A 12,578-nucleotide genomic window follows, 5' to 3' on the forward strand; every position below is an offset into this window, starting at 1 on the left:
AACAATGTGTGTGGCTCTAAATGTGATTACAATGTGCAATGAATTAAAAAAAAAAACTAACCAGAACAATCTGATTTTTCAAAAGCTGGTTGAATTTGCAAACCTTAAGAATGCCAGTTGTGAACAGAATGGTTGTGTCATAGATGAGCTTAAATTAACTCCAAGATGGCAAATGCACACTTCCACGGCTGCACTGCAGAAGAAAACATTCTTAGCCAGAATGATCACCTTAAAAACAGCAGCTCCCTCTTACTCGGAAGCAGGGAAGGAACCAGACAGACGGCACTGAAGCTTTACACAGCCTCCTTGTTTTCAATGCTGTTTATTGAGGAGTGACCGAGACTACTGCCAGACATGCCAAGGACACTTCACATTCAAGGGCCGGAAGAGGAAGAGCCTCCACACGGAGCCACTGCATATGCCTTTTGGGGAAAAACCAAAGTGACACCAAGTGACAGCCTCATGTTTCTTGTTTGTCCTAAGTTGTTCGCAGCTGGTTGGCTGGGTAAAGGCGTCTTTCTACCCCACAGCCTCTCACTCCCATATACAGAAGGAACACTAGGTAGTCTCCCAGTCTGCTTAGCACGCATCTACGCGGATGAACTCATCTGAAAGCCGCTCTGCTGTGTTTCTGGAGGGCAACTGAGGAGAGCTTGCTCCTCCTTTCCCCTCACGTGGATGGCACAGCAATAGAAAAACACTCTGCAGTGCCACCATGGGGCGTATGGGACTTCCTCGCAGGTGTGGCGAGATCCACGCAGTCCACTCTCCACACAGCTCCAGGAAAATGGGCCTACACACAACACTACAGCTCTCTCTTGCTCAAAAACAAAACAAAGAAACCTAAACAAAAGGGTAAACGTTTATTTGGAGTTAGTTTTCTGGCAGGCGGTGCTAAGGCTTCAGGCTGAGTTCAGGAGCTCCTGTATGGCCGCCTGCTGCTCCGGACTGAGCTGTGCTATGCACTCAGCCCACAATCCTCCAGAAGTCTGTGGAATGGACACATGTAGACTCAGTGATGGCTTCATGCACTTGGTAAGCAGCACACACACTAACAGACGGGCACAATGCACACAGAAACTCCAAGGCTTAATGAGAATTATTTCTTCAAAGGTATTTCATTCATAGACAACTACCAGAAGTCCACTAAGATGTCTGTAGTGTTTCTGTTCTGACAACTAATCATTAAACTGCATCTTTCTCGTTTATCTATTTGGAAAATAATCATGTATATGCCGAGGAGCAACAGGAGGACTTAACTTGCTCAACGGGAAGATTATATTAACGACCCATTTTGACGCTTGCTAATGTAGACTAAGGGTATCAGAGGCCCACCACCAAACATCTGGAAAATTCACCTTTGCTTTTCTAGCTCGGCCAGACCAGCTTACCTGTACTTGGCGAACCACGTTGGCCAGGCGTTTGGCACAGGGGTCTTCATGTTTGATGGCCTCGTGCATCTCTCCTTCCGCAATTATAATGAATATTTTGGGTAGATTGGTATTGTTTGGGCCAAGAACAATTGGATGGTTACTGAAAAAAGGAAAACAAGAAACCACCTTTGTAAGTGAAATCTGAGAGGAATCCCCCACGGCCACACTTCCCGGTGTTGTACAAGGCAATCACGTGCTCTTAAAGACCAAATGTCCTTTTGGCTCAGTAAGAAGAAAGCCGGCTGGTTTTTCTCAGTAGGTCTGCAGCTTCTTCCTGTGTAACTCAGGAAAAACGCACTTGGCTCAGTGCTCACAATTTTTTTTTTAGGACTAAATAAGTAAGTGCTTTGTATCAAACAATCTACATCTTGTCAAAACCAACCAACCAACCAACAAAACAAGTCCCAAGAGAGTCTTGTCTTAAATCTGTAAACCCAGCAAACAGGAGGCTGGACGAGGAGGGCCAAGTTTAAGGCCAGCTTGGGAACTTAGTGAGACCCTGTCTCTAAAAAAAACAATGAGGGTTCAGGTATACAGGACTTGCCCAACATACTGAGACCCTCGTTCTCTGGTCATTAGTCCAACGTAACAACCCACAACATTACCACGAATCATGTTTGGTACAGCAAACAGTTCCCAAGGGTAGTGTGTGTGTTTCAAGAGTCAAGTAGGGATAAACTTTCGGCAGGCTTAACGGGAAGAAACAGAATAGGGATGAGTGGAAGGCACTTCCAGGGGGAGCTCAGGTAGCCTGAGGACGCCTGCGTCAGATGTGCGCAAGGACAGTGTAGTCTGAGGTGGCTGTCACATCCCTCACAGCCCAGTGGGTCATGAACACACACATTACTTATGAACAAGAACCAAACAGGCACGAAGAAATATGCTAAAAAACAACACAACACAACAAAAAACCAGAACAAAACCCACGAGTTCTGCTGGACATGAACAAATACACACAGCAATTAACAGCTGAAGAGCCAAGACAGCATCATAGCTAAATGGCTGTGTGTTGGGGAAGAAAGCCACCAGAGCACTGCTTTGATCCTGAAGTTTCTAAAGCCACCATGTTGCTATAGCTCAAATACCCACAGCAAAAGACTGACGACAGCACAGCACAGGGCCAGACCCCAACTGCTGAGGGTGCACCCTTCGTGCTGGTGTTAGCCCTCTTCCCTTCACACAGGGCCTTGCTATGCTGGCAAGGATGTTCTTGGACTTCGCCTTGGCCTCCCTTCCCCAGTGCTGAGGTTCTATGTGGCTTCCCCAGACTTGACGGGCAGGAAATGTGGTGGGCAGCAGGGCAGGGGACGATGACTTCCTTCAGACAGTACTTTGGTCTCTAAGCAAGGGCTGAGCATGACCTCCTCCCCCTGGTCAGGGCTGGGTTCACCCTCACAGCTTTTCCGTTGCAGAGGGGGAGGCGGCTGCCTGTGCGCCCGTACCTTTCGATCAGGTCGCACAGATAGCTGAAGGTCTGCACAGCCTCCTCTTTGTCCTCATGGAGCGGGAGCCAGGACAGCCAGTGCGGCAGGACTTCTTCAACGTTTACACAGTCGGGCTTGAACTTCATAATCTTCCCCACTGCTGAGATGCAGTTCTCAGTGGCGTTGACATTTTCTTTGGTCTTAGAATCTGCAGACTGAATAACTCTTACAAGCAGTGGGAGGGCTTCTAAAATACACAAGCACAAATGGGGCAGCTAAGCTTCAGGCTGATGCAGATCGTCAAGGCTTCCATCTTTAGTGGCGCAGTTACTAATGGCTGACGTGTAGGGAGGGCTGCACCCTCGGCCTCACTGTGGGAATCAGGCGCAGCTGAGAGCCCCCCTCCTATACTTGAGGGCATCATGCTTTAGCACCTGCCCATTGCCCCCCAGCTGTTCTTGGGTTTTGTTTGTTTTTGGAGACAGGGTTTCTCTGTGCAGCCCTGGCTGTCCTGGACTCGCTCTGTAGACCAGGCTAAGCTGAAACTCAAGAGATCCACCTGCCTCTGCCTCCCGAGGGCTGGGATTAAAGGCGAGCGCCACCACGCCCGGCTTTCCTCACTCCACTTCCGCTCCCACAATACAGTCTGTGCAATAGATGGGGAAGGGAGAGTAAGATTAAGAAGGAATTACAGAAACAAGAAGGGCGGGGTGGGTGGAGAATGAAGCAGAAACGGGAACAGCACGCTCACTGGAGCCTGGAGGAAGGTGCCCAGAGCACAACAAGCACGTGTACCTGTACAGAAAGGGCGGTAACTCTCTCCACCATACTGTGCCATGACGCCGAGCCCATATGCCGCAGCTTGCCTGACTTCCGGGCTGTTGTCACACACATACTGGAGCATGGGCCTTAAGAAATATTCTGCATACTTAAATGACGCTGGACTACAGTGTTCTATGACATCATCGAAGATACACAATCCCCACTGTCTGTCTGGCCATGGTCTATGTGGACACTGTAAAAATAGAGCCTTTTTAAGTATTGAGTACTGGTACAAAAAGTATCAACAACTCATTATGGAGCATCTGCTTGTAGCATGTACCCGACACAGGAAACTGAAACATAGCAACAGCAACACTGGAAGGAATACATACACTTCAGTAACTTCACAATAAAAGAACTGTGTGATTTGTTACAGAATCCCGTGCAGTGTGCTGGCAAGGCAGCAATGTCCATGCATTTGCTTTCTAAGGGGAAAAAAAAGGGTAGAAGATGTAGCCAAGTGCACAGTGCTGTGCCTGCGATGCCAGCTACCCAGGAGGTTAAGACAAGATCCACTAAGTCCAGGAGCTTAGCAGCACCTGGCCCTGGTGGGCAAACACCACCGAGCACAAACGGTGCGGTGCGCCTCAGGTTATCAGGTGACCTATAATACCACAACCCCCAAAGACCAGCTCATTTCAAAAGACGTATGCTACAGATGTCAAGTTCTCCTCCAAGACGAGGGGCTGTGTCCTGACAGGGCGCGTGCACTAGAACCGAAGCACGGACAAGCCCCTCAGATGCGGGCTGGGACTGGTGGTAAGGCCCGCCTTAGGGTGAGGCAAAACGGTTCCAGTTCCACAGCAGCTTGGGCTGCTCAGCAAGACTGCATCTTGAAAGGAAGAAGAGAGTGGTGTGGTTTGCGGTGGGTAGCAAAAGAAAGAAAAGAGGGGCTGGTGACAGCTCCATAGCAGCGCTTGCCTAATACTTGCAGAGCCCCATATTCTGTGCAACTGTAGTTGTTAATGCACAAAAAAGCTGTGCGTGTGTGGGAGCACACATGATAAATCTACTTGTGTTTACACTGTTAACCTCTAACTGTTCCATATATAATGTTTTTAAGGTCTTTAAAAACCAAGTAGATAGGCTTATTAGCTGAAGACCACAACTGCAGGCTGTACTCAGCAATGACCACTGCTTCTACTTATTGAGGGCATAGAAAACATACAGGGCTATGCACTAAGCTGCATAGTTTAAAACGCACGGTGAAAATTCCAACACTGAGGCCCATCTTAAACCACAAGTGTACGACACTATTTGCAGCAATGAGAAAGCTTGTAGGTGGTTAACACTTACGATCAGGTTGACAATTAGTGGAAGCAGCTGTTCAAACCACGGCAACACCTTTTCTTTGTAGCTACTGAATATCGAGTGTAAAATATCTGACACTTTAGTCAGTATATAAACATCATTATCATCCTAAAACAGAAGCACAACACACACCCACATGGGTTAAAGACTATCCTCTTGAGTATTCGCAGTAACATGTAGGAGACTACTAAAAACTGGGAGGCTGGAGCAAATCTGAGGTCTGACAGTTGACCTCGGCCATGGAGGAGGGGCGATGGCAAGAGCTGACTGAAGCTGCCTGGAAACTACTTTCAGCAGGATGCTTCTTTACACTAGAGTGGGGCGGGGGGACATGGAGAGCGTGGTCATGCAGGCCTAAACACAGGAGACGTACGGACTCACTAGAGAGGCCACATAGCGTGCACAGATGCTGGCTCTGCCTGTAGTTTGAACCTGTGCCCCAAGGCACTTGGAAGGCTGAGTAAAGAGCATCCTAAGTTCAAGTCCAGTCTAGACAACACACTGAAAAACTGTAAAGTAAAAACCTTTCCAAATAAAGAGGGCTAGAGGTATCAGGGCAAGGACAGAAGCCCCAGGACAGAATGCTTGTCTGCGAGGCCCCAGGCCTTAGGGTTGACAGTTACTCTAAACAAGCACTGGATGTGGGCAAACACCACTGAGCACTAATGGTGCGGTGGGCATCGGGCTATCAGGTGACCTGTAGTACCACAACCCCCTCAGATGCAAACGCCATGTAAGCGACTCCTGAAGGCGGTGAGCTACCTCGTCCTGCAGCGACTCCTCCACCTGCTCATCATAGTCTTCGTCCTGTCTTTTAACCTGCCGCAGCTCCTGGTTCTTGAAGTGCTCCTCCAGCTTGGCTTTCAGGGTCCCCCCAAGCTCCTCGAAGTGCTCGTTGTTGAGGCAGCCGTCCCCCATCACCTCAGTGCACTGAGGGAACAGACGCGCCAGGTTTGAGGAACGTGAACACAGCTCACAAGTGTGCACTTTTAGTTTACATTTGAGGGATTTCACCAAGGCGATGTCTCTCAGGCTTATTTTACGTATGCCTCAGGTGGAGAATTCAAAGCCAGAACTGCCACTGACCACCCCCTACCATATCCGTCTATTTCCGATAGCAAATAAGAGGTGTAAACTGTGAGTGGGGGACTTAGGAAACAACAGGAGAGGAGTAGACATAAATGGTGCAATATCTGCAGTTAAGATTACTAGTTCCAGCCAAGCGTGGTGGCGCACACCTGTAATCCCAGCACTCGGGAGGCAGAGGCAGGTGGATCTCTATGAGTTCGAGGACAGCCTGGTCTACAAAGCGAGTCCAGGACAGCCAGGACTACCTAGGGTAAGCCTGTCTCGGGCAAAGAAAGGATTACTAGTTCTACAAAAGGCGCCTAGAGGCTTTCTGCTGTGACCCTAGGAATGCACACTAAGTGCCTCACGCAGTTGAAGGCCCAGCTTTGCCACCGAGACTGAGGACCCTATAACCACCCACATGAAGCAGTCCCTCCAGTATAATCTATTTCTCAAACGCTGACTTCTCAACCAACAAAGATGATGATTCAGAACAATTATTCCAACATTCTCCGTGAAAAATGGCTACACAACATCAGCAAACCCTACAACTCCGCATCCTAATTCATTCAGCAGAGAACTGAACAAACATGTCTTACAAAGCAGGAGGGAACTCCTCAGAGAAAACATTCACCTTTGCAAAGGAGTGCATGATCTCCGAGAGGACGTCGGAATCAGGCTCCGTGCCAATAGCCTTGATGAGAGCATCACACATGAAGTGCCACATCTGTGTGAGGTACTCGGGACCCCGGACTCTCGCACACTCCAGCAGAAGAGGCATGGACTCTGCGGCCGCCACTCGGACCCGTTTTGTCGTTAAGGAAATGCACCCAGGAAGCTATGGTGAAGCCCAGCATTATGCTTACATGCCAAGCAACAGTGCTGGCAGGAGAGCGGGGCAGCCCTGCTCCTCTAAGATTCGTGCTTGTGTTAAATGTAAGGTGGGCACAACCCAGCAAGGGCTTCCTGTCACAGCAGCCTGTCAGGTGACAGAGTGAAGGGCCTCTCACTGCACCAGACTCTGTGGGACTTGCTGGTTTCCAATGCGAACTAGTGGGCTCTTCCCTGTCTACTATCACTTATAAAGTAACTTCCTTTAAATAGTAATTTCAGAAGTGAGGGGCTGGAGAGGGCTCACCTTTTAAAAGAGTAATTGTTGCTTTTGCAGAGGACCAGGATTCAGTTCCCCTAAATCCACATGGTTTGTAATTACCCTTAACTCCCGTTCCAGGGGGTGTGACGTTCCCCTCTGAGCTCCATGGCACCAGCAGACATGTACACATGCATTACTCAGGCAAAGCATTCATATGCATAAAGTAAAACTTCAAATGTAAAAAAATAAGTCAAATGGGAGTTCTGGGGGCTGGCTCAGTGGTTTGATTTCCAGCACTCACATGGTGGGGCTCAACCCCCTGTAACTCCAGCTCCAAGGGACCGCGTGCCTTGTGGTGTCCTCTAGGTAATGCACACACGTACTGCACAGATGCAGAACTGGGCAAGGCATCCATACACATAAGAGGGTAATTCTAGCTCCTCCTCTGGCATCACCAAGGCACGCTGCTGGAGAACTAACTGCCTGCTGTCTGAGGAACACCACTGAGCTTTCAGGCTGGTCTTCTTTAACCGACTTTATCAAACTAAATGTGTGAAGAGTCAAACGCCCACAGGCAGTGACCACACCTATCGGGCTTGAGGATTAAGTGTGCACTGAGATTTACCAAGCTGTCCCCAGAGGCGTGGCCACTTTAGGAGCCGTGAGGAATGGCAGGTGCCAGCGGCACGAGCAAGCACTGTCCATGTGAGGGCAGAGAGCTGACGACCCGTGGTATCAGTCTCCTTCCCACGCCTGTGGTATAAGGTAAAGCAATGAAGGCACACGCAGCCAGCACACAGCCAAGCTAGAGCAAACGAACAGCAACAGTGAGGTGCAATTGAGGTTGTTGAAGGATATCGTCATGGAAATAAAACTTCAGCAGAGGGACCATCAGTTTGACAACCTGCTCAGTGTACTCCACAAAACCTTCCTTTAATTCCTTAGCATAGCAAACCTGAAAGAGAAGAAATCGAGGTCCATGTTATAGGGTTTCAGAAAGACTAAGTGACTCTGTGACCCTATCTGTTCTACACCCTGAATCAGAGTAGTTAGCATACTTTTGTTCATGTCTCAAAAGACAGTCTTAGCCATCTACTATAGGTTTGTCCGGAACAGACAAATCCACAAAAACCCTTCACCCTTGAGCCCCATACTCCAAACCCTCTGTAAAGTGTATATAACAGCGACTGGTACAGATGGCTCTGGGTGAAGAAGCACTTGCTGTGCAAGGCTAACCACCTAAGGCCCAGCGCGGACCACGGCAGGAGGAGATGACCCATCTCTAAGGCTGTCCTCTGACCTTCAGTTGTGCACCAGGACCTTGTGAGCGCCTGCACTCTCACACACAGAATAAGCAAAGGAGAAAATCTACAGGTGCAAAGGTCTAGAGTAATTTTTATAAGATTATTAAAAAGACTTATGAACAATTAAGTAACTCTCACTAGAGGATCTATACAGACATAGTGAGATGCAGCACCATACCAACATCTGGCAAGCAGTTGACTTTTCTTCCAGTCCAGCAGTTTTAATACCAAAACTTTGCTGATCTCCGAGGTTCACAAACTCCCAGCCATCATCGTCACTCATATTCTCCATGTCCTGGGCTAGTCACAGGAAAGAGGACAAAGGTGTAAGAAAGCTAAGCTGAGAGCCGCCGCCCGCAGTGTCCCAGTGAAGACACTTACTGTCTAGCAGGGCTACTTCAGGCTTAATTGAGGCAGTCTTCATCAGTGGCCCCATAACCACCGGGAGGTACTGCTGGAATTCCTTCCCAAGGATCTTACACATTCTAGCCCACGCAGAGATCATGTAAGAAATCTGGGGAAGAGATCGAAAACAGCTGTAAGGCAACGGGGAACTAAGAGATACAGAGCCAACAGATTCATGGACAAGGTAGTGAATTTCCCAACGTCACACACTCCAAGTGTTCCTGGTCATCCTCAGGCTCCTGGTACAACACCCACAAATACTACTGAGCCCTCCCTCCCATCTCAGCACCGACACACAAGGCAGTGTGTTTCCTTGTCGCTTCTCCGTGCTTCTTTCTGGCTGGCCCCTCCCTTCTTGAGGCCAGCTGCCTGTACCATCTACTATCAGTGTACCATTTCCATTTGTCATGCCATTTTTCTGCAAAATTCCATTTCTCACAGCCAAGTAAACTCTGGTTTTGCACATGTACTGTGCCTTCCCTATGAAGGTGTGTGTCGCTGGACGGCTGGGCGGGTCCGGTTTTCTTGCTATTGTGAGTAGCAGCGTGGTAAACATGGCCGTATGAATTACCTGTGGTGGGATGTGGGGTCCTACGAGCAGCACAGCAATACAGCAGCACCATGTTTATTTTTATTTTTTATTTTTTGAGACAGTTCTCACTGTAGAGCCTTGGCTGACTTGCAACCCTTTATGTAAACGAGCCTGGCCTCTGCTTCCAAAAAGCTGGGATTAAAGTTGTCTGGCATGATAGACTGTAGTTTTAGGTTGTTTTTTTTTTTTTTTGAGACAGGGTTTCTGTGCAGCCTTGGCTGTCATGGCCTCATTTTGTAGAGCAGGTTGGCCTTGAACTCAGTGATCCACCTGCCTCTGCCTCCCTGAGGGCTGGGATTAAAGGCATGCACCACCACGCCTGGCTTCAGATTTTTAGAACCCTCCTCATGGGCTACAGCATTTAACACCCCCCAAAGCACAGAGAATGAGGGCTCTTCATTGCTAACACCCTCCCCTCTAAGTCAATGTACTCTAGCATGCAGTCACATGTCTGCTTGATAATAGCCATTCTGCTGGGGCGGGGGGCGCAGCGCACAGGGAAGGACACAAAATGAAATATCAAAGTAGTTTTAATTTGTATAGAAAACCCATTCGTCCTATAATTGCTCGGTGGCTGGCTTCTATGTGCCAAGCACTGTGTATCTGCGAACATGAAGGCAGCCTGTGGTGCTTTACACCGCCCTTCAGTGAATAGCCAGCTTCCCGACTCGCAGCTGTTTGTGTTCAAGCCTTTTGCTGTCTACACAAAAATAAGTGGGTATTTATTTACACACTTCCACATTGTGAAGAAAGGAAAATAACAAGAAACAAACAAACAAACCAACCCGAGGATATTCTGCCTTTGGACAATGGTGCTTTCCTATTTAAGCCTGAGAAAGAGTCACAGGAGGCATGTGTAAGGTTGGAAGTTCGTCCAGTAATTATTCAGTGCCTAGTGAGGTGTTAGCATTGCAAACCCCACTGAGAAACACATCCAGACAGGCATGTGAGCACACAGATGTTCCTTCTGAGGCTCATGGAAGGGGCTGCGGGGAGAGTGTCCGCACATGCACCGGGACCTCTGAGCCTGCTGGGTTCCTGTGCTTCTTCTAACAAGGGGGGCAACGTCACGGCAAAGGGCTAAGAGCCACTCAACTGATATACTACCTTTGAGAAAGACCTGAGCCCTGCATACTCAGAAAAGGCCTACAGCACAACTTTGAACAGCTCTGCTCCAGAAACCAAGCAGAGCTCACAAAAGTAACAAACCCGAGACCAGAGGAAGCAGGAACAACCAACAGTGCACTGACTGAGAAAGCACAGTTGACAGCCCATGTCATGTCTTTGGAACCAGGGGTTAAATTAAAAGCATCTCCTGAAAGCTGTGACTCATGAAAACTAACATCTAGGCTGGCTCATGGGTTAGGAGCATTTGCTGTTCATGGTGGCTCACAACCATTTATAGACACACACAAGGCGCACACAAATCCACGCAGGCAAACACATAAAGCAAAATAAGCAAAGCCTCAATAAGCACTGCATAGGCTCGTGCTGCATGCTGCTCACCTGAGGGTCATCATCTTCCATGTCGTTGAAGTCTGTCTGGGTCTTCAACAACAGCTGCATCACATCTGATGCATCCTGCATGAACTACAACATGCAGGAAAGACGTCTCATTAATGCATAGAGAAGCACGTGCTCTTGCTACCCAGCTTTGCTTCTTCTCAATAATAAAACACTGCAAAACAAGACCCATCACCCCCCAAAACCCAAGCCACTGAACTAATCTTGTATCCAGGCCCAGCAAGATGGATCAGCAGGTAAAGGAGTTTGATGGAAAGAGAACTGACTCCTGAAAGTTGTTATCTGACCTTAACATGCATGCTGATGTGTGGCACTCCTCACCCTCCCAATAAATAAAAACACAACAACAACCATATCTTCCTTTTTTGAGTCACAGTCACATAGACAGAATTCAGAAATCTTGTCTGCATTGTATAACTAGCACAATGCTCTAAGAAAACACGCTTCCAGCTGAAGGTAAAAAGAAACAAGACATTTCTAATAGTGTAAAATTTAGTTTACAGCTAATGTACTTCAAGAAGTAAAATTTAATTGGAATATAAAGAAAATTTTAGATTGCTTCATAGAAGTCACTACATAAAGATTTTGTGGTCAGTCTCCATGGTAATCAACCAGGCAGTGTCTCAAAGCTGGGTCAAAGCTAGACATGAAGTCTCTCTCTCTCTCTGTCACTGCCGCCCCTCCCCCCCTTTGGTTAGGCTCAGGGTCCTTAGAAAACAATCCATAAGGTAACAACAATATTTTAGCCTGGCAAATTGGGAGGCAGAGGCAGGACCTCTGCGTTCAAGGCCAGACTGTCTACAGAGTGAGTTCCAGGACAACCAGGGCTACATAGAGACCCCGTCTTGAAAAATCAAAAACCAAACTAACAAAAACCAAATGCTCCCCAGCATTAGAGAGCCAGTTACCAGACCGAAAGCCTCCCCCAGCAGCCCATGGGCCTGTCGGCAGGGAGGCGGCTGCAGCCTCTGACCTTGTCCTTGCCGACGGCCAGGCCAATGAGGCTGATGCACTCGATGGTCTTCCCCCGCAGCAGCCTCAGCTCCTTCTGCACTGCGTTCTCGACAATGTGCTTCAGCGACGGCATGAACAAATCATAGTAGGGGACAAATTTTTCTTCTGCAGTATCTGCAACTGATGCAATGGATGTCACAACTTGTTCCAAAACTAACTTGGTGCCTTTCTGAATCAGCTGGAAGACATGAAAGAAACCATCTCAACAACCACTGGAAGTTCTCGCCCCTCCTTCCCTTACAGTTCCTACCACTTGTTTCTGAAACAGCAGGTGTAGCTGCCCTTCCAGCCGTCAGAAGCTCACAGCTCTGCTGTCTCAGAGCACAGCCGCTGGTAGAATGCCAGTCTGGACTCCCTCGTGAGTGGTTTTTTGTATGTAAGAGTTTATCTTTTGCTTCCTGGCCTACGTCAAACTTATTTTATGCTGTCCCATTGTGTCCCTGAGAAACATCCCTGCTATGACTCCTCACACACTTGGAGCCAGCAGCTTGGATCATGCCCTAAGCTGCTATACGTAGCCAAGGCTGACTTGAAACTCTGCATCCCCCTTCCTTGTGCTGCCATTACAGATGTGAGCCACCCTGCCTG

The 12,578-nt window shown here is 48.4% G+C and overlaps 1 protein-coding gene across 3 annotated transcripts in view; it reads right to left on the reverse strand.

The window, feature by feature from the left end:
* Nucleotides 1-306: 306 nt before the first annotated feature.
* IPO5 (importin 5) overlaps nucleotides 307-12,578 on the reverse strand; it is a 49,445-nt gene continuing 37,173 nt past the window's right edge. For all 3 annotated transcript variants that reach the window (XM_084766959.1, XM_084766960.1, XM_084766961.1), the window contains 12 exons: nucleotides 11,950-12,168; nucleotides 10,959-11,042; nucleotides 8,837-8,969; nucleotides 8,634-8,755; nucleotides 8,010-8,106; nucleotides 6,693-6,865; nucleotides 5,753-5,920; nucleotides 4,976-5,098; nucleotides 3,653-3,872; nucleotides 2,876-3,104; nucleotides 1,392-1,533; nucleotides 307-989 (listed from right to left, as the gene is read on the reverse strand). In XM_084766959.1, the coding sequence (XP_084623085.1) occupies nucleotides 903-989; nucleotides 1,392-1,533; nucleotides 2,876-3,104; nucleotides 3,653-3,872; nucleotides 4,976-5,098; nucleotides 5,753-5,920; nucleotides 6,693-6,865; nucleotides 8,010-8,106; nucleotides 8,634-8,755; nucleotides 8,837-8,969; nucleotides 10,959-11,042; nucleotides 11,950-12,168 (1,797 nt within the window). In that variant the 3' untranslated portion in view covers nucleotides 307-902. The remainder of the gene's footprint in view (nucleotides 990-1,391; nucleotides 1,534-2,875; nucleotides 3,105-3,652; nucleotides 3,873-4,975; nucleotides 5,099-5,752; nucleotides 5,921-6,692; nucleotides 6,866-8,009; nucleotides 8,107-8,633; nucleotides 8,756-8,836; nucleotides 8,970-10,958; nucleotides 11,043-11,949; nucleotides 12,169-12,578) is intronic.

Source organism: Acomys minous (assembly GCF_964271855.1).
Source record: "Acomys minous genome assembly, chromosome: 18".
Classification (NCBI taxonomy): domain Eukaryota; kingdom Metazoa; phylum Chordata; class Mammalia; order Rodentia; family Muridae; genus Acomys; species Acomys minous.